Below are 27,891 nucleotides of genomic sequence, written 5' to 3' on the forward strand. Positions count from 1 at the left end.
ACATTTACGATTCTACGGAAATTATAGTAAGAAAGAAAGATAATAAATTCATCAAAAACTTTTAGCATTACAAACCAAGAAAATTAAAATGCAGAGGGTGCTTCTTACAAGGTTGCCATCAACATGGCTCGGATCTTGGCTCTAAGATCATCAGAAACCTCAGTGGTTTCAGTGGGCTGTTGAGATGGGGCCCTTCCATCTTGATAGGATTTTGATAATTCAACAGAAGCTTCTCGACTAGCACCATCTCCCTGACTAGCTTTCGATTGATCTGATCTTGTAACGATCTCCCCTTCTTCCAAGTCTACTTCTTTTTCAGAATGAGATTTCCCATACTTGGCAGATCTGCTTCGGTGTTCATGCCCATTATCAGAGCTATCATGCTTACGCTGACGTCGAGAATGCCGATGCTCATCATCGGAAGAGCTATCATCATGTCTACGACGGTGTCGAGAATGCCGATGCTCGTCATCGGAGGGAGTATCAAGCTTATGCCGACGTCGAGAGTGCCTATACTCGTCATCGAAAGAGTCATCGTAATACTTATGCTGATGTCTAGAATCTGAGACCTCAGAAGGAGAATGTCTTTTCCTGTGCTTATGCCTGTCCCTACTGCGGTGTGATGACCGATGAGATCGGTGCTTCTTCCTGGAGTGCTTGTGACTCCTCTTATCTTCCTCCTCTTCTTCTTCTTCTCCTCCTTCCTCTACTTCCTCCTCCTCTTCTTCTTCATGTCTTTTAGATCGGTAACTTCTCTTGGATCGACGTTCATTATACTCATCAACAGAAATTTTCTTTTCAGACTTCTCAATCTTATCTGGACTATCAACATCCATTGGAACTGAACTGCCTTCTCTTTCTTTGCCCACAAAATTTTCAACATCAGCACCTGATCCAGAAATCCCAGACCCCAGTGGTTCTGCTGATAAGCCACGCGATGGTTCTGTTTTCAATGTTGCAGCTCCACCTTTTATCATGGCTGCAAACATCTTTGCCCGTTTCAATCTCTCAGCCTTCAGCTTCTGCTCTCTTGTCAAGCATGCTTCAGAGGAGTCAGCCTCACTTGCAGCTGCAATAGCAGCTGTCTCTGCAATAGCCTTGGCAACAGGGACAGAAACACTTGGATCCCCCTTTTCATCCGGCTTTGAAATGGAACTTGGAGGTTGAGATGAAAGGAGACTCCCAAAGCTTGACGTACGCCCATCCTCAGTGCTAGGGGCTTGACCAATACCATTTGATGATGTCTTAGGAAAAAATTCGAAACTAGGATTCTTAATGCCCCTCGTGGCAGCCTGAAGAATTGCTGCAGTAGAAGCTGCATCAATTTGTGGCTCAGTGGCTTTAGAAAGCGGATCCTGCCCCTCCTTTTTTGACTTGCCAATTACCATCTTAAACTTCTCTTTCCTGTCATAATTATATGGTATATCATGACCAGCAGATCCTCCGGACAGAGTATCACCTTCTTTCGATAGAGCAGTTTTCTTGTCCACCCCATGCCCCATTGAATCATGCTTCTCAGAAACAGAGCCCTTGCCAGGTAACTTAGACTGTAAAGAAAGGAAGGACAAAAGATATCAGCAAGCAAAGAAGATCATATACATGGTACCTAATAGTTTCTGACTCGCTAATTTATATCAAAGGGCTCAAAGCCATTTTGATTTGATTTTCTTGAATCTTAAAGGTCAACTAAAATTGAGATGGTCAAAGAAACACCCATAGAATTATGGTCAGTGCACAATATGCCTCCACAAATCAAAATATAAAAACACAAGATTTAAATTCAGGCGCTCTCCTTAACTGTATAGATTAGATATGTTCACTCATTTATCAAAAAGTATGCACATAGTATGCCCAATGCACATTGATGAATATTATAAGGCAACATAAGCACATGATTTATTGATGCCACGACATGAAACCAAATCTAGGAACCAAATATAGAAAATCACATATTTATCCCTTTTTTTTATAAGTAACAAAATTTCATTAAAAAAGCGTAAGGCGCCTCAAAGTACACAGGAGCAACTCAGCTTGCTCACATGAAAAACTCAAGAAAACCCATAAGAAACTACATACCCACAACACCCAAAACCCACATGAAACCCAAAATACAAAAGAAGCCCCAGAAATTCACATATTTATCAACAAGCACTTGTACAAAATCATGCTTACATCAAATTCTACCTTTTATATCTTCTTGCAAATGGAAATCTTTGATTTTATCAACAAGAATCTCATGCAAACAGCCTACAATCAGTACAGCGCAGGGAACAGAAGAACACACCTCTTGAGCTTCTTTAAGAACTTTTGAATAATAAGGATGATATTGATTAGATGGCAGGAGGAATGGAAATCTTCCATGTTTTTTATCCTGTTCCACAAGAACAGCTTCAAATTCTTTACCATTTCTCAGGATGAACTCAACTATCTTGTCAACCACTCTCTTTAAATCAGATGAAGGCTCCACAATAGGTGGTTCAACCTTGGACATACTCGGCAAGGATGCCAGTGACTTGTCACCAGCAATTGAAAGTGCACTCAAGGCATCGCTTTCTTTTTTAATCGCGCTTGTAGTTCCAACTGTACTGATGAAACGATTTCGTTTTATGATAGGAGCTTTTTCTTTCAAAATAGAATCTGAAACCTTGGCAACTATCTCGTCTTTCCCAGCCACATTTACAGAAGATTCAGCCTGTTCTGATCCAAGAGAAACAGTTGCATTACCAACATCAACCGCTTCCTCAGATTCATTTCTCTTAGATTCAGGAAGATCCTCAGTTGCATCATCCTCATCCTCTGCGTATACAGAACCAAGAATAGACAAAGCACCACCAGTCTGATTGATCCCACTCTCAGCATTGTCCTTTTCTGCGAGAGATTTGCCACCACTGTCAGGCTTGAGAAGTTCTTGGTGATCAACAAGAAACCGAAAGTAGGCATGGAGACGATGATTAGGCATCAAAAACCCAAATGTAGGGTTGTCCCCCTGTTTGACCCTCAAAACAATTTCTGACTGCCCACCATGTTCGCTAACAAACATAGCAGTTCTTGCAATGATCTGATGTACCTTCTCTGTTGATGGCTGGAAAAACAGACAAAACAAGCAAAAGGCTTCTTCCTCAATATGTGAATTTTGCAATTGCAAAGTTTCCAAGAAAAGAGAATTCTTACTAAATAACCCCAAGATTAACCCAAAAATCTCACATATATACGGATAACCATAAAGAGCAAGAAAGAGAACTCTAGGAAGATATGTCTCATCCAACTTGCTGTCAAGTAGTAGAGATTCCTGACAAAGTAACAAATTTCTATCATCCTAATCCCACCTGCACGGCCCATTTGTCATGAGATCAATAGGAAACAAGGTGCCCGGATGGCAACCTTGGGTCCGAAGAACTCCGTCCCTGCTCCGAGCATCTGAAACTTAGACATGGTAAGCCTTAGAATACCACATGCACCTTAGACAATTATCATTTGGCCACACTGGTCAAGATCCAAAAAACACTAATATCCAGATTATATTAATAAAAGCAAAGGGTCAACGGATATAGAAGGGCCAATACTTACTAGGTTTTGAAGTAAGCTCTCCGGTACTTGAAAGGGCGGATGAAAACCAAACTCAGCATCATTATTCTTTTCCACAGTCGACTCATAAGTGTTCCCATATGAAAAGGCAACAGCACGATAGCCACCAGCATCCACTGGTTTGGCACCACCTTGTATATCTGGAAACAAAATAAAAGAAATTTAAAATCAAATCTAAAGTAGAAACTTTACCCATAAGGGTGGCATAAATACATCACAGAGAAAAGACATTAGCATTGACAAGAAACTGAAAAGTGCCACAAAGAAGCAAGAATATTCTTACTTGTCTCTTTGAGAGATCAAAGTGTTGCAAAACTATACCATCCTGCACATGGGGACAAGCCATGCAAAAAGTATAACATTGATACAAACAAGAAACTAACACCCATCACTCAGCACATTTGCAGTTGAAAATAGAGAGCATCGCAAAAATGTTTTCCCTCCAAATGGGACTCCCACTTCACCAAAACATCATATTTATCCAAAAATCAACTTTTAAAGCTTACTATAAAAGTCCACCCATGAAGTACCAATACATTAAAAACAGTCGGTTGATCTTTTCCTCCCTGAATCTTCATATAATGAAACCAAAACGGTCAAAAATATACAAACAATCATTGCAGGTAAATTATGAAATCCCAAACCGCCACTGGCAAACATATCCAGGTGAATTAAATCCAAGATTTGTCCATTCCTTTGACTTTTGTAACTCTTCTAATTTCCTTTTTCTCATTGATTAAAGCATAATATACATTCAATTATTTTCTGTCCAATTATATATATTACCAAAACCATTACACTTGCAATTCTATCATTGCCCTAATTAAGCCTAGAACATGCATAAAGAAGAATATTATAAAAGCATAACCAGATTGTCAACACAATAACACCAAGCATTCCCTTTCCAATAAAACAAATATCCTATAAGTATATGCTGAGAAAATTATAATAAAGAAGAAGCTATTTTCAATGCTCAATTTTTCCCATCGTTTGAGCAACCAAAAAAATGAAAACGAAATTGAAACTTTGAGCGGACGAAGCCTAACATAACTGTTGGACTAAGATTATCATAACCAATCTAATTTCAATTCCAGTTCTACGCAGAAATATTAGCCAAGATATATAGTGACCTGACAATGCAGGGCCAAAATCTCCGCCCCTTCTAAAAACAAAACAATAGCATGCCTCACAGAATCCAACAATTTTATTACAATTATTTTCTTCTATTTTCTCAAAAGCCAAACAAACATTTCAGACGAAAACCTAATTGGACGTAAAATGCAACAAAAGGAAAAAATAAAAATAATAAAATAAAAAAGAAAATTCCTCTAATTTTAAATAAAGAGAAACAAAACAGAGCATGTGATAATGATTATAATTTACCTTGCTCGTATTCATCACCAGACGATGAGGGTAAATCGAGGTAGCGTTCGTGATCGAGCTCCGACTCGAGCGAGGGATCGTCGGAGTGGTGGCGGCGGGGCTTACGTGGCGGCGGAGGATTGGAGAGGAGGTGGCGAACGTCGTAGCGGTCGATGGAGAGCGAGTTCCACTCGACGAGCGCGTCGCTCGAGTTTATAAAGGCGGCGGTGGCGTCGTCGTCGAAGAGCAGCGTGTGGCGCCCCACTACCTCCAGATCCATTGTTTCTGGACCGTCCGATTGGTTCAGAGATTATCTAGCGAAGCTCAGAGAGAGAGGATTGGAACTTGGAAAAAGCCCTAGAGTTGAGGGAGTGGTTTGGGCAATCTGTTATTGCGCATATACGGATTTTGGCCGTGTTTATATATTTAAAAGGCGGCGTGTTATATTTATGAATTGATTATATTTTTATCACGTGTTTTTTTAGTTTTTATGTTGTAAAAAGTTTTGAGATAAAAACAGTTTTCTCATTTTATGAAAATAAAAAAGTCTTTATAAAAGTGAAAAATGAAGCTTTTTAAAAGGAAAATTATATTTTACCATCTCGATAACATGCCACATTTTTAATAAATGCATTTTATAAATATTTCGATGCCTAAATATTGCTTAAATTGCATAATTAGAGAATTTACAATTTCTTTAAAATTGTAAAAGATCTTGATCCACATATACGTGTAGTTGTGGGACAATGAACTTTCCATTTCATTGTTAGAAATTAAAGCAATGACTTAGTATGTATAATAGTTTATATAATTTTATATTTTTTTTTTAAAAGAGGTGTTAATATTGACTTAAACAATATAAAATAATATATATTGTTATACAAACTTTAAATTCTGATAATAAAATATATAGTATTCATTTTATTTAAAATTGAGAGAATTTTATTCCTGGTCGTAAATGTGTCTTCGCTCAAACATGATTCTTTTTGTTAGTCATTTCATAGTCACAATTTAATATTGTTGTCTTTAATGGTGTGGTGTGACATCATTTACACCGTTAAATACAGCAATATTAAATCATGATTACTAAATATAAGTAAAATGAAGAGGATCCTTATTCCTTAGTTTGTGCAGTTTTATTTTTTTCCTCTCTCTATTGTCTTTAATAAGAAAGCAAAACTAATTCTGTTATTAGATAGATTGCCCGTAAAATTAAAATATATGTTAAAGACAAATATTTTAAGGACATATATCAATTTAGTATTTTAAGTTAGAGGAATTTAGTTCCTCCTAATTTAAAAGAAAACTTTGTGATAATTTAATTAACTTCTACATTTTCTTAAAATCATAACTTTCTATTTTTGTCTATTTTAGTTGAGAATGTTTTATTCCATCTAATTTTTTGGATGCACGAGTAGGAAGCTAAAAGCAATGATTCATGAAAAAATAAAAATTAAATGTAAAATTCTTTGGTCATTGCCTTTTACTTAATTGTTCATTTGAAGGCTTTTTCGTTTTTGAGATATTAAATAACTTTTTGCTATATGTCCATACTGTGTTTGGATTGGTTAATAAAATAAACATAAAATAGTAAAAAGAAAATAGGATGAATTAATTGCTTATTAATGAATTTTTCTAAATATGGATTTGTATTGGTTTAGATAACTTATTTTTATAACAGAAGAAATGAAAATATCAATGTGCACTACTAAAAATTTGAGAAATACTACACACACTCTAACTTTTACATTTTCACTCCTACACTACGATCTAATTTTTAAAATATTATTGAATCAAAATTTAATAATAATATATTTCAAATCCAATGAGAATTTTAAAAATCACGTCTAGAAAAGTAAAAAGTGGGACTATAGGAGCGTGTGGTATTATTATAAAAAAATTGGCAATAGAATTTCAAGTCGGTCAAATAAACAGCATTTAAATTCTCTTACAACTTTTAATAATTCATTTTCAGTTAAAACAAATTATCCTTTTCCATCAAAAAATTAAAACTTTTTAATTTGCAAAAAGTAAAATACAATAGGCCACCAAGTGAAATTAGGACGAAGACAAAAGAACACCCAATTTTTACTATATTTAAATATGGAATATGTTATGCATAGAACAACATATGATATGGCATAAGGTCATACATCAGGGGTGGTCGCGACTCCCTTTAAGCCTCTAGGAGTAGTGCAACCACCCATGTAACTTGGTCGATGGCGGAACCAGAAGATGTCCAAAGGGGACATACGACCTGCCATGTTAATTATTACCTCTGGTATAATGGCCCTTGTTAGTTATTTGCTGATTTGATTTGTTTCTAACTTGTGAAATGAATAGCTTGCTCAGACAGCTAGAATTTGTTCGGCATTTGAAGTTCACATGAGCTACATGGAGTTTCTAATAGGTGAGGAACATGTCTATCTACCGTGAAGACGTACATCTTCCTGAGCAAGCCTATCTACATGGAGTTCCTCGGCTTCTCCCTGACTGCATGCGGCATTACAAATTCCAATTGCAACTATAATGGTGTTGATCCCTATCTACCGTGAAGACGTGCATCTTCTATGAACAAAATAAACATTTTCCTACCAACTTTATACTCGGGGAATAGACATTTACTGGCAATCAAAGAATTACAATAAACAAATCCAAAGCCAACTTCCAATTTAGCAGATCATAAGACCATCTGTCTTTCAGACAGCAATGGATAGTACAGCCGTGGGATTTGGCAGGTTTTTGTCTAAAAATTTGATGGTCGACTGCAGATGTTTGTCACTGGCGCCCAAACACAACTTGGCAGTTTCTATCAGTTTGGAGCAGATTTGTGATAATCCATGACTTAACTGCCAAATAAACAAGAAGAAAATCCATAAGGCGAAAAACAAAAAAGCAAACATAGCAGAAACAGCAAAACAAAGCAAAAAGAGGAAGAAAAAAAAAGGTGGGCTTTGATTTTTGGGAGGGAGGAAGGGAGAGAATATTTCACAGCTACAAAACTTTAGCAGATTCGTAAGAAAGGAATCCGTCAGTTTTGCATGTCAGTTTAAAAAGTAAATTGCCTTGGGATAATCATGGGTAGCCTTGCTCAGAGATGCTTTGATGGAATCAAATTTGAAGGAATTTGCTCTGTTGAGCTGCTTGGGGGTATAAAATAACTCATAAATAGTAGTGTTCTCGGTAAGTTGGTTCATCTGAGAAAATCAGATTGTAATTTGATCATTTTAAAGATCCGAGCATGTGGAATTTTGGCTACCATAAAATCATTCAAGGTCATCGTTCGAGAAAAACAGATTTTGGGAGAGTTTCACTCTTGAATGATAGTTGTACTAGGGAACATAGGGTCCGTCTATAATGCAAAAGGGCAATTGGAGCCTAAAACTTTATTCACAACTCTAGGAAGCTCCCACAAAGATAGAATCTCACGCATCCATCTGCAATATAGCTAGTGAAGTGATCAACCATTCATCTGTAATACTGTCCTGGATTTTAGATCATTTTAGCTGTCCCCAAGGGTACAACAAAATACATGATTGGGTCAATTGCATGGCAGGTACAGCCTCTGCAAAGTGCAAAGGAGTGCTATGTGCTTAAATGCAAGGGTGAGGACTTTGTCATGTACCCTCTCATTTTGATGATCGATCAAATTATAGTTACTAAGATCAACAAAGTCAGACCAAAAGATGACAAATGCGAACCTACCACAAAAGATGATGCAATGCAGTTGCAAGCTTCAAGCGCCATGCTTCCACGAGCAGCCTTTGATTCAGCATCATACATCAGTAAAACATAAAATCTATCAAATTATACAATAATATAGTGCAATGTGTAGTTACCCGAGATGGCTCTTGCTGAATGGCATCAACCAGGTTCTGAAGAACTGACTCGGACAACGAGACAAGTTCAAGTAAATAGGACGAATCACCGAAAAACAATAGGTCATTGCCAAAAATCTGGAGGGGCACAAAAACAGAATATATTAGGAGAAATCCGACAATAACAGAAATTTTGGGTTTGCACCTGTTGATGCAAATTGCCAAGACTCTATATGGAGTATACAGTATTTGACTACGAGCAAAATTTGAAACTCATGTAGAAGTTAAATAAAGTTTAGGTTTTACATGCAGGTTAAGTGGTGGCCTTAAGGAATAAAACCTATTCAAATCATTAAAACCTTTTTTTTTTATTCAACTAATATATATTTATTGGCTCCTTTGTAAACCATCAGTCCTAGAAGGTCTTAATTCTTTATCAAATGATGTTGACGAAGATTGAATTTAATAATAGAAACATTATTAGTGTGTCTTCGTGTTTTATCTCTTATGCCTGGCATTCCTCTTCTTTTTTCACTTGGTAATTACCTCATGCAAATCTGGTACCTCACTCACCACCACATACTTATGCAGGATTTTGGCCTAATGGAAGTGTTACTAGGCCAAAAGGCCACTAGTAATATTCCATATCATGTCAGCATAGAAATCCTTGAGAAGCTTAATGAAACTAATCCATCCACAATAGATAACACCAACATAAGAAAAATGAGAAAAAAAAAAAAACAAAAACAAAACCAACAAATAAAAGAACAAAAAGAAAAAAGAAATTTGAGATTCTTTTTCCTCTGATATCACGGCAATTCAAAATTATGGGCATTTCAAAACTTTTGGACCTTTATTTCAGTATTCTGACCATATTTTAAATATTTTAAAGTTTGGATTTTTCAAAACTTAACACATTTACAAAGAAGAGAGAAGATGTACCTCTCCATTATCTACATGGTATGGGAGCTTATTTTGAGATAGGGTTGCTGTCAATGTAAGTATTGTACAAAAAATTCGCGTCCTTATTCCTGGGGTCATCCTGCAATAATATCTTCAAGTATCAAACTAAGATCTATGCCCATGAAAGGAGACAAAATAATATTTACGAAATAAAAATGGTGCAATTTTTCTGATATTAAAGATGCAACGGAAGGCTTACCATGATCTGGAATTAACAAGTAATAATATGTTATGTGGGAAGTAGGTGACTCCTTTCTCAGGATTACCTTCAGATGGGAAATATGAAGTCAGAGAAAAAAAAAAAAAAACAGTAGGAAGGATCTCTCAAAACTGTGTTCAAGGAAAAAAAAGAGAGTATGCTATTTCTAACACAATATCTAGCATCAACTCATGGTTGTAAGCTACCCAAATAAATTAAATCGTTAAGCTCATGCATCAAAACCCTCTCTACAGAGCCTTCAACTAGACTTTGAGACAACAGTGTGCGCCAATGCAGTTTATTGTTTGTTTCTATATATCCGAACTCTTAGAGCTGCCTCAATGGGTGTCCATTTATCATCTTAGACACTAGATGCTACAACTAGGCTAGATCCACCAGAATAACATAATCACTGGGTATTTATCCATTTCAGCATCCTCATTTGCTTTCTTTGTTCAAATTGATGCCATCCCTAACTGCTAAATAAGGAATCACCAACTTTATACATTCAAATATGCTCTTTTCTCAACCTCCAATTCTGGAACAAGCTATTACTAGCTCCTCATGTTCATTTCAATCACGCAACCTACAATTCCAAAACGAATGAGTGACAAGGGAAGTTGGGGACCTTATGTACTAACCCTAAAGTCTGTTTACCTAAAAAAACATGAAAAAGGAAAGAAAAAAAGAATATACTGATCAGTGTTTCTCATAATTCAAAATGAGGTTATATTAGGCTAATGATCTGAACTTGAGTTTCCATTTTCCTTTTTTTTTTTAAAGTAATTTTGTTATTTCTATAAATATTATCAGGAAATTCAAAAGAAAGCAAGATTCGATTCTCTGATAGACTGATAAGATACAGATAGTCAGGACTATGACCAAAAGAAAATAATTCAAATAAACGTGCTACCTAAGATAAACTTATTTATCCATATAAACAGATTTTAGAAATAAGATGAGAAAATAAAAGAGTTTAATCACCTGGAACCATAACCAAGAGGCTGCACAATTTTTGAATTGCAGACAGTATTCCTTCAACATCAGCTGATGTTCGGGAGCCTACACAAGCAATTAAGCCAATTGCCATCAATTTAATTTGATATCCATCTTCACTAGAATATACAAGCTAAATGGCCATTCCAACATCAGTACAATAAAGAAATATAACAATTATAAGCATTCGTAAATGAACAAAACACATTAAGAATCAGCAAGTTAGAAGATTAAAAAAGAATATCTTTAAAGAAACATATTCGTATATAACACATTTGTGATAAATGCTATTCTTCTGAGACACCATGAAATCTTTTTGTGTCAATTTTGAATTTTGAGCATTGAAATGCATCTTCCTGGTAAACGATTCAATAAAACAAAGGGACTATAAAGTAACAGAATAAATAGTTGCTATTATTTACATCAAAGCAGTTCATCCAAGAAGCATCAGTTAATTACTTTCTCAAAAAATTGGTGTTTTGGAAAACTCATTCATATAGCCTTCTTTATCCACATTTTTTTTTTTTTTTTTTTGATAAGTAAATCAAAAATATCATTAGAAGTGTAAGGCACCCTAGGCACACAAAAAGTATATAAGAGAAAACACCTAATTATGAGTAAAAAGAACAAGGAAAGCATGATAACTAATCGTCCAATGACAAACTGTCCAAAGACACAAAGTTTTGAAGAAAAAGAACTTAATCTCCTCCAATGTCCTCTCACGGTCCTCAAAACTTTTGCCATTCATTTCCCTCATAAACACCATAAAAGTCACATAGGCACCATCTTTCACATGGCAACAAGAGAATCAATTTGGTAGGGAAATTGCTCGTTCCACCAACAAGCAAATAAGTCGACTGCACATCTAGGCATAACCCAAGACAGCCCAAATCGACTGAAAAAAGCAGTCCAAATGGTTTAAGCCACATCACAATGATAAAGAAAATGGTCAACAGACTCCCTATTCCTTTTACACTTGCAGCACTTGTCCATCACAATGACATGCCACTTCCTAAGGTATCTTTCCTAGAACCGCCGACTAAGCGAAGAAGGTCGCCCTCATGGAAGCTTTAATCCGCCAAACACTCTTTCAAGAGAAGCGAGAGCCTTCACTGCAGACTAAGGCAATATAGAAGGATCTAACCTTAAACAATCCTTTTTTGGAGGGGACCCACCACAACTTATCTTCACTTTCTTGTCTCACTTTATGCACATTATAAAAGATTTGGATATCTGAAACAAGTTTGCGGTCATTAGATGTTGTGACCCACAAACCCAGACCAACACTAAAATTTGATGGCAAATGTTTCCCTTTTTGTTTTTGTTTGCACTGGAATGACCACTAAGGCCCCTAAGTTATAGAAGTGGGGTACCCCTCCCCTACTCCTTGAGCTCCTCATCCCTATTTCCAGACAACTTTCACATAGAATGACTTTACCCTTAAATTTACAAATGCCAGTGAAAATCTATTATGATGGTCATGATTGCAACTACTAATGCAAAAAATTCACGAAAGAGAGATGACTAACCATCAATGAAGTCTAAACTAAGCAGGCAGCTGATTCCAGAATCTATCAGTCCATCTGAATGAGAGACTAAACCACATAACAAGGCAACCTGATATGTTGAAATGAATGAGTTGATATGCAGAGAAATTTGTATAACATTACTATGCCAAAGGCCAAAAACAAATTACCTCTGCAGTCTCAAGATAAAGATTTAACTGCTTGATCCGAGCTGAAATAGAAGGTAATGTGACTTCACTAAATGCTATGCAAGATTTGACAAAACTAAGATGTTTTTTTGCATCTTTCAAAGCCTTAATCGCTAAACAGTTGCTGGAATGAACAAGAGTTTCCTGCCAGAAAATTTAAGTGCTGAATCAAGCATGAGAATAGTAGGGACAAGTACTGTAATCTATCTTTAGTATGGAACACGGGTCTTTCTAAATCAGGACTTTTTTCTAACTGTTGCATCTTATAAATATTAACTAAAATGGACATTGTCTTAACTGTTTCCTTCTTAAATACAAAACCAGAAATGGTGCCAGGACAGCATATGAACATCCCATATGGAAAACCTTAAGCCCAGATGAGTCTGATTAATTTTTTTGGCCTTTCCTTTCTGTCTTTTTCTTTCTATTCTGCTAGGCAAATTATCACTCTTTCTGAACTTGGTTTATTTTGCTTTATGAACCGTTCAATACTTAACATGCCATTGTATCCTAATAAATAAGATTGGATGCTCCCAAAAGAACCAAAACAACCGTCTCATTTTACTAAATGTATAAGACCAAATTCTCTGGCTTTAGCACGTTCCCCACACCCCTTACAGGTAACAAACACTTTGTCTCAACCCCTGCATACGTTGGACCCTTCTCTTCAACATGAAAGCGGGAGACTGTTGGGTTGTGCAGTCTTATTATCTAAAGAACAAAGCAATAAATTATTGGGTAAATGTATCATAAATCCCTAAGTCAATTCGCGATTTGAAATTATTCCCTCACTTTTTAAAAATAAACTCACTCCTTAATTTTTTCGTGAATTTGAAAGAGGTCCCTATGCGTGTTTTCCGTCCATTTTTGCAACGTATGTTAGTTCCACATCATCATTTTTGCCACATCACCTTAAAATAATATTTTTATTGTGTTATACATTAAAATATTAAAAAAAAATTAAAAGAAAATTTAAAAAAGAAAAATCTGAAAAAGAAAACAAAAAATACCAAGGGCATCCCCACCGCTGGCCGCCCCTAACAGTGGGGATGCTCCCTTGGGGTCCTTCAATCTGCTGGGACGGAGAAAAAGAAAAAAGATCGTGGCCAGAAAACAGGAGGACCTTCAATTTCTTGGGTTCTTTGGCATGAGAACAAGGCCGAGCTCTAAATATAAGGGTAAAGCTTCGGTGTGAACTTCTTGTTGGACCTAATTGGCGTAGTCCATAGGAAGACCCAAAATGCAGTCCATTCGGAGGAGAAGAAATTAGAAAGCTTGGCATAATTGGGAGTGTTCTTTTGGGTATGATCCAAGCTGTCTTCGTTGTCAAGAATATTGAAGAATAGGAGCTGGGAGATTTGGATGTGAGCAAGGAAGATGACGGAGAGTGGGAAGATAAGAGCCAGACTGATTTGGCTGAAGATTTTTCTCCATGAAAATATGATTTTGAAGGACTCTTTGAAGATGCCAAAGAACCCAAGAAATTGAAGGTCCTTATGTTCTCTGTCCAAGACCTTTTTTCTTTTTCTTCGTCCCATGCAGAACCCAGCAAATTGAAGAACCCCAATGGAGCATCCCCACCGTTGGGGGCGGCCAGCGGTGGGGATGGCCCTGGTATTTTTTGTTTTCTTTTTTCAGATTTTTTGTTTTTGGATTTTATTTTTAAAAATGTTTTTTTTTATAGTTTAATTTATAACACAATAAAAAATATTATTTTTAAGGTGATTTGGCACTAACGGACGTTGCAAAAATGGACGAAAAACACACGGAGGACCTCTTTCAAATTCACGAAAAAATGGAGTGAAAGTTTAATTTTAAAAAGTGAGGGCGTGATTTCAAATCACGTGTTGACTCAATGATTTTTGACACACTTACCCTAAATTATTTTTTCCTTTCACCTTTAACTTGCCCTAAAAAATATGGTCATGAAAGTTTTTAAGTGTCAGAATATCCTCAAGAATCTTTCTACCTCGATTGAGTTGACGCTAGTACTTTTCTGAAGCTACTCATCAAACTCATTATTTTACAGACAGCTTGATCCATAAAGTCAGTGTTTGAGTATAATCCTATAAACTTTTTTTTTTTATAAGTAAAAATTCAATAAAAAGCGCAAAGGGGCGCAACCCTAGTACACAGGAAGTATACAAAAGTGCCCCTAAACAGAGGAAATGAAAGAACACGAAAGTAAAAAGTCAGCGAACAACAAACTACCCGGGCTATGCGCCGACACCCAAAGATATAACAAATTAAGCACCTTTCTACAAATAGCCCCAACTGAAGACTCCACATACTCAAAAAGCCTAAAATTTCTCTCACGCCACAAGCCCCACAAAACACACAAAGGAACTTACTTCCATATACGAAAAACAGGACCACGACCCAGCAAAGTGCCCCAACCCCTCAATAAATCCACAACACTACTAGGCATAACCCACTCCACCCCAAACAAGCTATAAAAAAAACTTCAAACAACCCGAGCCACATCACAATGAAGAAGAAGGTGATCAACGGACTCCCCATGCTTTTTACACAGAACACACCACTCAACCACCACAATACCACACCTACGTAAATTGTCATGAGTTAAGATCTTTCCTAAAGCCGCTGTCCAAACAAAGAACGCCACCTGGTTCGAAGCTTTAACACGCCATATACCCTTCCAAGGAAAAGAGACCGCCTCGTGACAAACTAAAGCTTTGTAGAAAGTCTTCACTTCAAAATTCCTCCTCTTGGAAGGATTCCACACCACCCTATCAACCTCCCCATGTCGAACCCGAGTAGAGTATAACTAATCGAAGAAGGACATCACCATCTCCACCTCCCAATCCTGAGCATAGCGCGTAAAGAGAACATTCCAATGAACCACGCCTCCAACCACAGACAAATTATCCACCACCCAAGCATAAGGAGAACACGCAATAGAGTACAAAGCTGGAAAACAGAGCTTGAGAGGCTTGTCCCCACACCAAAGATCATGCCAAAAGCGAATATGAGCCCCATCTCCCACCTCAAAACGCAAAAACTAGGCAACACTATCCCACCCCCTTCGAATAAACTTCCAAACACTGACACCATAAGGCCCCGTAACCGGTAAAGAACACCAACCTCCCCTCACACTCCCGTACTTCACCTCAATCACCGATCTCCACAAAGCATCACGCTCTTGAGAGAACCTCCAAATTCACTTCCCCAATAAGGCTTGATTAAAATTAATAACATTACGAACACCTAGACCACCAGCCTTAATTGGAGTACAGACTCGATGCCAATTGACTAAATGAAATTTAGTCTCATCACCCAAACCACTCCACAGAAACTCCCTTTGAAGCCGCTCCAGTTTCTTTGCTACACTCACAGGAATAGGGAACAGAGATAAATAATAAGTAGGAATGCTAGAAAGAGTATTGTGAATCAAAGTTACCCTACCACCCTTGGACAAATATAGTTTCTTCTAACTAGCCAACCTTCGTTCCACCTTCTCAGTAACCCCATTCCAAATAGAAATAGATTTGAACGACGCCCCCAACTGCATATCCAAATAAGTCATCGGCAGAGACCCAATTCTACAACCCAGAATATGAGCCAAAGACTCTACATCTTCCACCTCGCCAATAGGGACCAATTCGGATTTGCCTAAATTGATCCTCAACCCTGACACCGCTTCGAAACATAAGAAGGTACACCTCAAATTTCGAACATGCTCGGCTTGAGCTCCTCAAATCCTATAAACTAAAAAGATGACTGCATAATGTTTGAAAGTATGTGAAGATGAGCTTCACAGGGAGAGCAAGTAACTGCCCTGTTACCAGAAAGAATAATACAATACATAGGACACTAACTATTTCTTCAAATTTCTAACACATATGACAGCATCAAAGGACTCGTAAGATTGAAATAGATAAGATGTAGATCTATGTTTCAGAAAACCAAAATTATTTTTTTCATAACTTAGGCAAATTAAGAACAGAAAAGGCAAAATTATTATGTACCTTAAGTTCGTTTAAGCTACCAAAAGCTCCACGACATTCGACTAAAAATGTTAAATGGCGTTCCATCTCTGTGCCATAGTCAACCTAACAATGAGGAGCAGCAACTTATGTCAAGCCAGTTGTATTGATAACCACAAAACAGTCGCACCTTAGAACTTAATATGGGGAGAATTAGCATGGGTTTGAAATTATTTACCATATGGACAAAACGGGAAATCAAATGTGCTGGTTGGTTATCATCATCTTTCACATTTACAAAATCAAGATCATCATGCAGAGACTGAGAAATTTCAAAAAGCAACTGTATGGTTGTGGGATCACGTATATAACTGTTCCTGCCCAATTGAAATAAGCATAAAATGTAACTGCGGCCAGCAAATGAAATCAAATACTTCAAACACAATATAGTTACACAAAATCCACTGGGAACCATTATAAAGTATATGGAACCAAAACAGATATCTACGTTTAGGCACTCACAATATTTTATCGACCATAAAAATACTAACACTTCGAATCATGAAACTTACACTGCTGGAAAAGGCAAGATGCATGAGGTTGAAAGGATTGGTACTCAATATTTCCAGATATGTGAACCTGGATTCTCCAGTACATTTCCTGTGTGCTTGAGTATCTCTTTTTCGCAATAAATCTTTTATTTATCAAAAGAAAAAAATTCCAGATATGTGAACCAATAACAATCCTGGCCTGAGGATCACATTTAAGCGCAAGTTGGGCATTTTCTTCTCTTGCATGTTGAATGCTACAGTGACTTAAAAAAAATAGATTATTCTAACACAACCAGGTGTTTGGACTCCAAACTCTGTCACAACAGGTTGTTCAGATTGTTCTGTACATAGTGCCTCACCAGTTCTAAAAGTTTTTTTTTTGATAATTTACCTTCTGACCTAAAATCATTCAATCACATTGTTTCATTGATTGTTAACCAACTCAATTTCCTCAGTAAGGACAATTAGCATTACTTCATGACAGCTTTTGGCTGCATGGAATAAGTCTTTGTAGTGGAGCTGGTTGAAATTTGATACCGCTCTCTGTAGTAAAAAAATCGTGAAGCTAGGCCTCCAATTCCATCCATCTTCGTTTTCAGCTTCAATTCAAGATGCCAAATATCCATACGTTTACCAACTCAATTTCCTCAGTAAGGACAATTAGCATTACTTCATGACAGCTTTTGGCTGCATGGAATAAGTCTTTGTAGTGGAATTGGTTGAAATTTAATACCAGTCTCTGTAGTAAAAAAATCGTGAAGCTAGGCCTCCAATTCCATCCATCTTCATTTTCAGCTTCAATTCAAGATGCCAAATATAGAGCATAGGTTTCACATGCAGTTGATGAGCTAGATCAAGCCAACTACCCAGGAGTTCCATGCTTTTTCAACCTGAGTGCTTATAAAGACCTTTCTAGTCAAGCCTCACCTACCACTATCCTCCTTGTGCCTAAGGCAGGTAATGGCTGGTCCATGAGGCAGGTGGAACCAAAACTAGTGAAGGGTGGTCTAGGAAAGTAAGGTGCAGCAACATAAAGGTCAGGCGTTAACTAAACAAAGTAGGGTGCAGATACATGGTCATTGAGAAAAGTACCTTGTTGCCATGTTAAGGACATGCATATTGACGATGCTCCGTGAATTCCCATACATTATATCTAAGATCTCCAGAAAATGGTTCTACAAAGTAACAATTACAATTAATCGTCCCATTTTATTCAATAAAATGTTACTGTCTCAAACTACACAACCATGAAACAAAAAAGCAAATAGAATATCTATTCAGTTATGGTCTTTTGGGGTGTTTGTAGCATAAGCACTAAACGATTGAAGACACACACATACCAGCACCCACATGGGCACTCATGAGGAATAAAAGGAAAACAGCTACCAAAAGTGTGAGGAGCATACCAAAGCAAGTACATCTTCTAAGCCCTTGAAATGAAGAAGTTTCACCAAGATGGTTTGCAAGCTTGCCAATTCATCTTCAGTAACCACTTTATTGCATGCTCGGTTTGAAATACCTCCTAAAATGGTTTTCAGATGGTTCTCCTGGCATAAATGATAAGATTCAGAGGAAAGGGAACTAACATATGATGCCTTGTGTATAGACACACGCTCACGTTGAAAAGATATCAAATAACATGTTAAACGTTGCAAGGAGAAAGCCCAGAAAAGCTTCAGACTAGAAAAGACAACCAATGTTTTGTGAGTTTCTTTTCTTTTTCTTTTTTTTTGACAGTAAGAATTTATTAGAGAAGCACAAAGGAGTGCAACTCTAATAAAATGTTTCATGAATATTTTATGGAAAGCGTTATTCTCACCAGTTGCATTAGACTCAAAAGTTATACTATCTCATAATAACTCCAACATTATGCCCATATAACTCAACAACGCAGGATACTAAGGTTATTCAAATGAGGCACACTTATACCACAAAGGGAAAAATAAGTAAAAGAGATTATTTTCTTGGAAAGTACCCTTCTCTCTTATTCTCTTTTCAAAAAATTAACTTCTTTGCTCTTTAACGCGTATTAAAAAGAAAGAACAACGAATAATAATATTATTTAAGAGAATAAGAGAGAAGGGTACTTTCCAAGAAAAGAGTAAGTTCATATTATGTCGAATTAAGAAAAGAGTAAGTTCATATTGTTCCTTGTGGGTTTTTTGGGGTTCTCGTTTGTGGGTTAGCTGGGTTGTTCCTTTATATACTTCTTGTGTACCTAGGGGCGCCTTACGCTTTTTAATAAAGTTTTCTTACTTATCAAAAAAAATATATATTATGTCGAATTAAGAAACAAGTTCAATGTAGACATCTCAGCAAGACATCAGTGCTGCAACAGCATTAAGAAGAAGAAGAAAAAAAAGGCTAATAACGAGTCAAAGCACCAAATACATTTCCTAGTAAGAATGTTGCATTCACTCAACAGTACAACAATTTAATGAGCCATCTAATAAAGACAGCCTTAAATTAGTATCAGAAGAACAAAATAAGGAAATTAGACACAGAATTAAAGTGAAAAGCAGAACAAATGAGTGAAAGTGTCACAACTCACTCACGCTTACCATCTGATTTTGAAGAACAATATCCACATAAGCATCCACAACCTTCAGGTACTCACCAAGGCTGTTGTTTTGACTGACAACCTGATATTGTAGTTATCATTGAAAACAGAGGTTTGTTCGTAAAATGAATTTAAGAGATATATACCACAGCAACAAACAATTGGGAATCTAAGGAACTAAGATATATGTAAATAGCTATTTCATCAATTCTGTTATTAAAAGTTATTTCTTTAGTACCATAAATGGCACTAAATAATTGCTTAATAAAACCACTAGTGAAATTTACATTTCAAAATGGATACTGTAGATGTCATTTGTTCCTAAAATGAATGAAACATATCTACCCAAAGAAGCAATAATGAGTTGAAGAGTAGGAACCCAACCTAAGACTACTCTTAACATATTAAATAGAGATAAGTTTCGTATGGGAAGACTAACTAGGTTATGAAGAATCATAAATAAAAAACATAGGAAAGATAAACAACAATGTTCTGAAATCAAGCAAGTAGGAGTAGAAAACTTTAAATACCTGAATAACTTTATCTACCACAACATGGATAATGTCCATATGAGATCTCCTTTCAGACAGCCTGAATCCAAGTAACCTGTAATTCAAACACTGGTCCAACACAGAAAACATAAAAATTAAAAAAGTTGCACATTGAACCTTGGGGAAAAAGGAAGGGCTGAAGAAAAGGAGCTAATCAAGAGTGCCACAAGTTAAGCAACAGTGTCATTAGCTATGACTAATACCTGGTCAAAGGAATAATCATTGCTACGTTCAATGATATGAAGGATCACCACAGCATTTGAAGTGACAATTTCAGCAGGAAGTTCCTTAAGTAGCTGATGAAGTACAATTGAGGCACATGGTAAACTCCCAAACAAATCCACTTGATTTCTTCCTAATCCAAGCTCCACAAGTACTTTATTGACTTGCCTCTTGCAAAACATACAGTACAAATACCATCAAATAGATATTACAGAAAGCAACTGGTTCATGTCAGAGAACCTACTATGCAGGATAAGATAATTTCACTGACATTCTCATAGAATACTGAATGGATTTAATGCAAGCAGTGGCTTCAACAATCAAAAATGTTATAAAGACCAAATAAAGCAATATTTTCACTCTCCTATTTCTAGGAGTTCAGAAAACATATTAATGCTCTTAACAATGACACTTGGACCCCTACCATACAGAAGGTTTTAGAACAAGAAGTGTGACTGTCACATGAAACTCCAGCACATACCTCAGATGCATCCTTAAATATGCATTTCATTATATACTCAATGGTTGGTTCGATCAGAGAGAAAAGCAATCTTTTGTTGTCTGTAGAATTTTGATGAGTTGTTTCTTTGGCTGATGCAATCCGCATCAATAGAATATTGATGTCATTAACACATTTAACTAGATATCCTGTCAAATTGTTGTCAGACAGCAGTGTAAATAAGAGTGAAAACAAAATATGGATAGGCTACTATACATGATCAGCAATGGAACATTTCTTAATGGGATTAACTGCAGAACACAGCATCAAAAGTTAACCCAGGTCAAGTGTTGCCCAGGTCCACAAAGGACTCTCAAAATCCAGGCGAAGTCACAGGATTTGGCACAGCTTTAATTAAGCAGGAGTACAATTAAAATTTTTTGGCAACTACTACCCAAACTGCCTCTATAAAAGTGGGAAGCACCTTGGCTTGCACCCACTAGGCCTTTTTCTTTAATGAATTTACTTACACACACACACAAAAGATGGCAAGTACAGAAACCCAGTATCTGGTGATTTAAGAAACGAAAAATACAATAAGAATTTCACCAAGAGCTGCCGAAATTCTTTCAAATGCTAAAATTTTCATTCAACCGTTAACCAACAAGCATCTCACAAGATATTCATAATGGATATTCGAGTAAAAAAGTATTAAGATAAATAATAACGCCATGCAGATTGCAGACCAAAGCAAGTATTACTTTCAAATCTACTAAGAACTAGATCTAACTCAGTCTTAATTTGAATTTTCAATGCACAGTCTGCACCCAGCCCAAACTAGGATACATGAACCTGGGCCCAAACCACTCCACATTATGCCCTATCCACAGTTGCTTGGTAATAATGTTTGTATGCTGAGCGCACATGCACCTAAAGGACTGTATGTCAATTGTGAGTTATTCATCATTTTCTGCATATGTTAAGCATACAAAATGAGTACCTATATCACATGAAGGCAACTTCTGGGCACAGTGGGCGATAAATAGACGACAGTAGGCAGATGCCAACGGATCTGCTAACCCTCTTGTCATCATAACCAAACGCTGGAGATTGTCTTCAGGTTGGTCAACCAGGAAACGGCAGCAGGGCAATATAGCCAGCTCTAAATAACTGAAGCACAACATGAAGTAAATAACCAACAAAAAAATATTCTCAAAGGTCGAGATAGAGGAGAGAAGCCGATGGTAACTCTTAATAAGCATTTGTGTGAGAAATATAAAGTGAAATTCTGAAAAATAACTTTGAAAGTCAATATAATTATGGCAATCATGTATACAAATTTAGATCCATCATGAGCTGCTCATGTATGAATAAGGACAATTTTAAAATTTATTAGCGATTCAAATAAATTGCTAACCAAAAGTAAAGATAAAACTGTCTTCAAGAAAATATAGCCACCTGGACAAAGGGGAAAAAACATAGGCAAAAAGCTCAGAACAAATAAATTAGCAAGAAAACTAGAAGAGAGCACAACTTGACATGAGTATCAGCAGTCAAAAAATACAAGGATACAAGAATCCAGAGAGTAAGAAAAGAAAAAAGACTTCACATGCGTGGAAGAAGCTCATGAATGGAACCAATCTTGCAGAACCAATTATTGCAAGTTTCCTTGGCATCATAGCAAATGTCACTTGCTTGAAAGTTCTCTGCCATAAATCCAAGAAAATTTTCAGGAAAAACTATCAAGCTGGTACTAGAAAAACAAGACCAAGAATGTTGTGTTGTGCAGACCTAAGAAGACGGGTTTAAAAAAATATATATATATTCAGCAACAAAGGAAGGAGGGGAAAAATGCAATAAGAGGGAGAAAGGGAAGAGGTGCAGTTAAGTTTGCAATTAACAAAGGCATTGATGATATGTTGCAGCGTTCTCAATGCTACCAGTACAAAAGAACACCACCCAACTGCCTCATGCTTCATTCTTTCATACATGAAAACAAGGCAGTTTAGTATGGCCTTAAACCATATTGACATGTTAACAACACATGAGAAATGTATCGGCAATAAATTCATAGAACTATGCAAGAATCCTATGAATAGATAGATCATTACATCCCAAAGAGTGACCAGATATGTACAGAACCACCACTAGGCTTCTTAGTTCGTAGAAAACTAAGAGTATTGATGGATGATTGCACTCGAATAGTAGACTCTAACGGTTAGCGGCTGAAAAATCATCACCGAGAACTCAGATTCAACTCTTAGAAGTCTTTACTCTCATATGTTTAAGCCCTTAGGGGCTTTCTCTCATGTCATTAATGCAGACAAGGCATGTTGACCTTGACCCATTTTCTTCCATATGAAGAAAAAAAAAACTGGAATGTTTATTGTTTCTCCTTCATTTTTTTTTTTTTTTTTGATATTACATTTGTACACAAGAAGGAACAATGAGGCTAGCTTCAAAAGTTTAGGAGTTTAATGAACTTCGGAAGATTTGAAATTGAAAAAATAAAAAATTGTAGTCACGATCTAATTATAAAGTGCTCTTAGAATTAAACACTTAAGCTTCACCATTGACGTCTCAAAGCTTTCAAAATTCGAGCATTTTGCTCTCTCCAAATACACCACATAACATACAAAAGAACAACCTTCCATATCTCGCCACAACTGTGTCCTCCAAGCTGTCCCATCCAGCATGCCAATAATTAAATACTGTTCTAGGCATAGTCCTCAAAATTCTGAACAAATAGAGCACAAAAGACAAAAGATCCTTTGCTATATTACGGCGAATCGGAGGAATGTCCGTTATTTCCATGCTAACTTTCCACAGGCAACACCGATCCACCACAACAATCCTTCTTTCTCTAAGATTTTCCATCATTAAAATCTTCCCCAGTGCAACAGCCCTATAAAGGGAAGTAGAGCGTTAACCTTCCAAATGCTCTTCCAAGGGAAAGAGACCTCCATTTGACCTTAAAGGCCTATAATAAGTTCTAACTTCTGAAAGGCGACCACAACAACTTATTCTCACCAACCCTATGCATAGAAGTACAATATAACAGGTCAAAAATGAGACCAAAGATTCTACCTCCATGCCCTGAACCGCCCTAGTAAAATATTATTATCAAGAGACCCTTCAAAATAAATTGTGCAGCTTTTAGCCAAAAGCTGAACCACCTAAATATGCTAGTGACTTAACCAAAAACTGCCTGTTTTAGATGGCTCAATTTTATCACCAGCTAGCTGGAGCTTAATATGCCCCGGGCTAACCCTCCAAACATGAGATGCAAACCACCCAGTTATGTAAAATCTAACCAGTTCCATGGCCCATGCAAAATCCAGATTAATCAAGCAGTTTTTGACAAGTTTTATCATAGATAGTCAGATTAGCTAACTGGAAACATTGGAAAAGCAGAATATCAGGTTACCAGTTCAACGGCCAGTCCAGTCTGGATTTGATTTTTCTATACCAACTAAGATGTTATCCAGACTAAGTAAACTAAAACTTATCAAGCAAAAGACATGCTATTGATGCATGTCCTGCCACAACATTCCAAACCTTTACATACATAAATCCTACTAAAAAGGAAGAGAGAGAGAGAGAGAGAGAGAGAGAGAGAGATCCAAAACAATGAAAGACCTGGTAAAGAGCAGATTCTGGTTCCATCTTCAGCAAATTCAGCTTTGCACTTGATGCGCTCCCATACCATATCCCCAAGCATGTCCATTATATCCATAGCAAGAACAAAGAGCGTAGGATAAAAATGTAAAACTGATGTATCCATCAAAAGCCTAGCAACCTACAAAAAGAAGAAACGTGACAGCTTAATACAGTGGGCAGGAATAAACAAGTTTGAACACCAATTGATTGGAAATGTTCAACTACAGTGAGAATGAAACATAACTAAATTAAGTAACTTCACCAAATGTTGCATGGTGAAGAAATAATTAGATGAAGCTAAAATTTTCTTCTTTAATATACTATTTAACAACAAAGATGTTCAAACTTTTCTTTCCCACAAATTTTCAGCAATCAAAAGAGGCATCAAAACAATCATATATAAGGAGAAGTCCACCTCATCATATAAAAGTCACCTTTATAGATAACTTTAAAGATGTTACACGATCATTAGCACACCAAGCACGATTAATTTCATCTTTGAGCTCATGTAATCGAGAGACATACTCCTGCCGAGTGATGACCTTGACAACCTCTTCTGCATATTTTTCTGGATCTTCTAGTTCCTCCAGATGCGTACTTGTAGAAGATTTCTCATACGCTGCAAATGGGCATCATCATACACTAAAAACAGAAAATAATACTGCTGTACAGGACAGAAATTTAACAAAGCATTCTTGCCATGGATAGAATTTGATGTTGACTAAAGGAAAAAAATAATAATAACAAAGGAGAGTAAGCCACTGTACCCTTTACACCTTTCATTATCACATGGGACATCTGTATTAAGGTAAAAGGGGAGAAAAGTTACTTATAAGCAGAAATTCTGAAGAGAAAAAACGGAGGCTCTACATTAAAATATGATAATCACATTTGTACCCATAAATAAATACAAACAAACATTTACACCCATATACATAAACATTTGAACCTAACCCTACATACATACATATATACAGACATGCCTCAACCATATAATTCAAGTGATGAAATTGCTAAGGACAACCATATGACTTCCCTACTTTACCAAAGAAAACTTCTGCTTGTAGTTCTCCTAATGCATTCTTACCAAAAACTTTAATTCAATAACAAGTTATGTTGAAAGTCATACTTAACTAGGGAAGCCAGAAAGGAAACTAGCATAATGATTAATGACCATGAGAGTGGTCAACTCATTGACATTATAATTAAATTAACCAAACCATTACAGCTGAACAAAGACCAAAAAATTGAATTCAGCAAGATCTTTTAACATTTGAGCCTTTCTGAATTAGGAAAACACTAACATCTAGAAGTGCATTGTTTCCCATGTTTCAGTAATGCTTTGAAATATATACCCGGACTGACTCAATGATGAACCCAATAGCTGCAACATTTTTATGACCACTTTTAGTATAATCTGAATCTTTTGACAAGTGGTGATGAACTTAGAAACACTTCTTTAACCAAAATAAAATCTTAAGTAATGCAGTTACTTCAGCACTATAGTGGTCATTATAAAACCTGGCATAAAACTTAATGGAAAAAATAGCCCTTGTTTTAAATGATAATACAATGTGAGGATAATACAATAGTATCATTGTTCTGATACCTGAATTGACCAGTAATAAATGAAGAAGCATTCATCCAGGAAACCAATAATCACAGGATAAGCCATTTATAACAAAATCTGTACAAAGTTAAATTGATATCCTAGACATAAGCTGGACTGCCAAAACACAAATACACAAGGCTCAAAAGCTATTTCACATGCCCTCAGTCTTCAGCAGAAATTATGAGATGTAAGTATCAACTGGCAAATTGCAATTTCCAATGAAAAGGATTGAATGCTTACTGAAGAAATTGGAACCATTTTGGAGACAGGAAATCTCTGCATTAAGAATCTCTTGAAAGACATCCATTCCTTCGTCGGGAGTTGAGTAGAAGTTTCACTTAAAGTACTTTCAAGATCTTGCAAATCCTCTTCAGAAACCATTGCATTATCAGCCAATCCTCTAAGCGGGTCAAAAAAGTCACTATTCCCATGATCTACAACATCAACCTATAACAAAATATGATTGAAATTTTTCAAGAGAATAACACTTCATGACCAAATTTGATCCATAAACCAATACATTCACAACATGATGAAGTATTAAAAGTAAAGCCTCAAAGCCCTTTTCAACATTTAAAAACACTCATAAATACCTATATATATAGTGAATAATGTGTGATAGCGCATAACCATCACAAATTTATTATTGGCCCTAAAAAATGCCTCACATGCCTCAAATGTTCCAGCACAACTGTGGTGCATCTCGTGGCTTAGTCCATAGAAATGCATATCCTCAAATATTACGGAGCTTAAAATTAATTTTCTTGTAAATTATCAAGCAACACGGATATATTTTTCTCATGTCTTAGATAATTAAATAAATCAACTCAACTAAGCCAAACAGTTGTACTGAACACGGTTTGGTGTGGTCCTGGTGGAGAATGATGATATTAAGCCAAATGATCGTATTGGCTTGAGAGATTCCATAATCTAGTATTGAAATATCGAATACATGCTTTTTCCGACATTTTCTTAGCAACCGAACAGATGCTTCATGTCAAAGAACGAGAGCGGAAAATTGAATAGTCTGTGATGTGAGATGGACCTGGAGGTGAGGTGATGGTGAAGCGGAGAGGGGATGGTTGTCGGTGCGCACACGAGGAAGCGCGTGGGCCGCTCGTTCGGCGGTGTAATTGCGAGGTCTGAACTCCATGGAAGCCTAGGCTTGTTCGAGCAAGATGGAGATTCCGAAGGAGGTTGTCGCAAGAAGAGTTCGCTTGGGCAAATCACGTTTTACATGATAAAAGAATTTGAAACCGCAAACTGTAATGGCGTTTTAGGACGAGGGAACAGTCCTCGTTTTGCCCGAATTCTATAGAGGTTCGATTAATAACCCCCTCCCCTTTCGTTACGGAGGATTTTTTTTGGTTCAGTAAAAGTAGAAGGTGATGAAGCGATATAAAGTGAAAAAAATTATATGAAAAAGTAAAAATAAATTTGTATTGCAGTTAGTTTTTTTATTTAAATAAAAAAAAAAATTATTGATGTGATAAAAAAAAAAAAAAAAAAAAATTAAGAATGTTTTGAAGTTAATATTTTTTAGAAGATGTGAAAATAATGGGAGAAGGAGAGGAGGAAGTTATTAAATTTGTTTTATAGTAACTGTTGTGATGACCTTTAAGATTATTAAAGGCGGCAACATCGCCCCCAAAACATTACAGGAGCTTTCCATGAAAGTGAAACGAAACCTAAGACCTTGTTTGATTCACAGA

General features: G+C 36.5%; 2 protein-coding genes across 10 annotated transcripts; both read right to left on the reverse strand.

Annotated features, from left to right (window-relative positions):
• Positions 1-27: 27 nt before the first annotated feature.
• On the reverse strand, positions 28-5,350 carry LOC133874898 (uncharacterized). 7 transcript variants are annotated; one of them, XM_062312800.1, is made up of 4 exons: positions 4,969-5,350; positions 3,568-3,725; positions 2,285-3,082; positions 28-1,547 (listed from the first exon to the last, which is right to left on the reverse strand). In XM_062312800.1, the coding sequence occupies exons 1-4, from the start codon at positions 5,225-5,227 to the stop codon at positions 105-107; spliced, it is 2,658 nt and encodes an 885-aa protein (XP_062168784.1). In that variant the 5' UTR covers positions 5,228-5,350; the 3' UTR covers positions 28-104. The 7 variants fall into 7 exon arrangements, with proteins under 7 accessions (XP_062168784.1, XP_062168786.1, XP_062168787.1 ...); XM_062312802.1 differs by lacking the exon at positions 4,969-5,350 and adding an exon at positions 3,205-3,417 and having other exon boundaries at positions 3,568-3,709; XM_062312803.1 differs by lacking the exon at positions 4,969-5,350 and adding an exon at positions 3,205-3,423 and having other exon boundaries at positions 3,568-3,706.
• A 1,925-nt stretch (positions 5,351-7,275) lies between these two features.
• On the reverse strand, positions 7,276-27,531 carry LOC133875428 (uncharacterized). 3 transcript variants are annotated; one of them, XM_062313563.1, is made up of 23 exons: positions 27,225-27,527; positions 26,420-26,626; positions 25,335-25,365; positions 25,002-25,186; positions 24,547-24,706; positions 22,517-22,613; positions 21,908-22,077; positions 20,950-21,116; positions 20,450-20,638; positions 20,226-20,315; positions 19,697-19,777; positions 18,542-18,682; positions 18,228-18,310; positions 16,823-16,961; positions 16,627-16,710; positions 12,620-12,781; positions 12,453-12,540; positions 10,912-10,989; positions 9,928-9,994; positions 9,708-9,807; positions 8,787-8,903; positions 8,653-8,709; positions 7,276-7,796 (listed from the first exon to the last, which is right to left on the reverse strand). In XM_062313563.1, the coding sequence occupies exons 1-23, from the start codon at positions 27,330-27,332 to the stop codon at positions 7,647-7,649; spliced, it is 2,751 nt and encodes a 916-aa protein (XP_062169547.1). In that variant the 5' UTR covers positions 27,333-27,527; the 3' UTR covers positions 7,276-7,646. The 3 variants fall into 3 exon arrangements, 2 of the variants coding, with proteins under 2 accessions (XP_062169547.1, XP_062169549.1); XM_062313565.1 differs by lacking the exon at positions 20,950-21,116 and having other exon boundaries at positions 20,450-20,631; positions 27,225-27,528; XR_009901453.1 differs by lacking the exons at positions 7,276-7,796; positions 8,653-8,709; positions 9,928-9,994 and having other exon boundaries at positions 8,882-8,903; positions 27,225-27,531.
• Positions 27,532-27,891: the final 360 nt, after the last annotated feature.

This window comes from Alnus glutinosa, chromosome 8 (assembly GCF_958979055.1).
Source record: "Alnus glutinosa chromosome 8, dhAlnGlut1.1, whole genome shotgun sequence".
NCBI lineage: Eukaryota > Viridiplantae > Streptophyta > Magnoliopsida > Fagales > Betulaceae > Alnus > Alnus glutinosa.

Coding starts and splice junctions, on each gene's coding strand:
- LOC133874898 (XM_062312800.1), bottom strand. CDS start 5,227: ATGGATCTGGAGGTAGTGGGGCGCCACACGCTGCTCTTCGACGACGAC. Junction 3,083..3,567: donor AGAGCTTACTTCAAAACCTA/GTAAGTATTGGC, acceptor CTGTTTTTCCAG/CCATCAACAGAGAAGGTACA. Junction 1,548..2,284: donor TTCTTAAAGAAGCTCAAGAG/GTGTGTTCTTCT, acceptor CTTTCTTTACAG/TCTAAGTTACCTGGCAAGGG.
- LOC133875428 (XM_062313563.1), bottom strand. CDS start 27,332: ATGGAGTTCAGACCTCGCAATTACACCGCCGAACGAGCGGCCCACGCG. Junction 21,117..21,907: donor GTTGCCTTCATGTGATATAG/GTACTCATTTTG, acceptor ACAATTTGACAG/GATATCTAGTTAAATGTGTT. Junction 20,316..20,449: donor ATGATTATTCCTTTGACCAG/GTATTAGTCATA, acceptor GTGTTGGACCAG/TGTTTGAATTACAGGTTACT.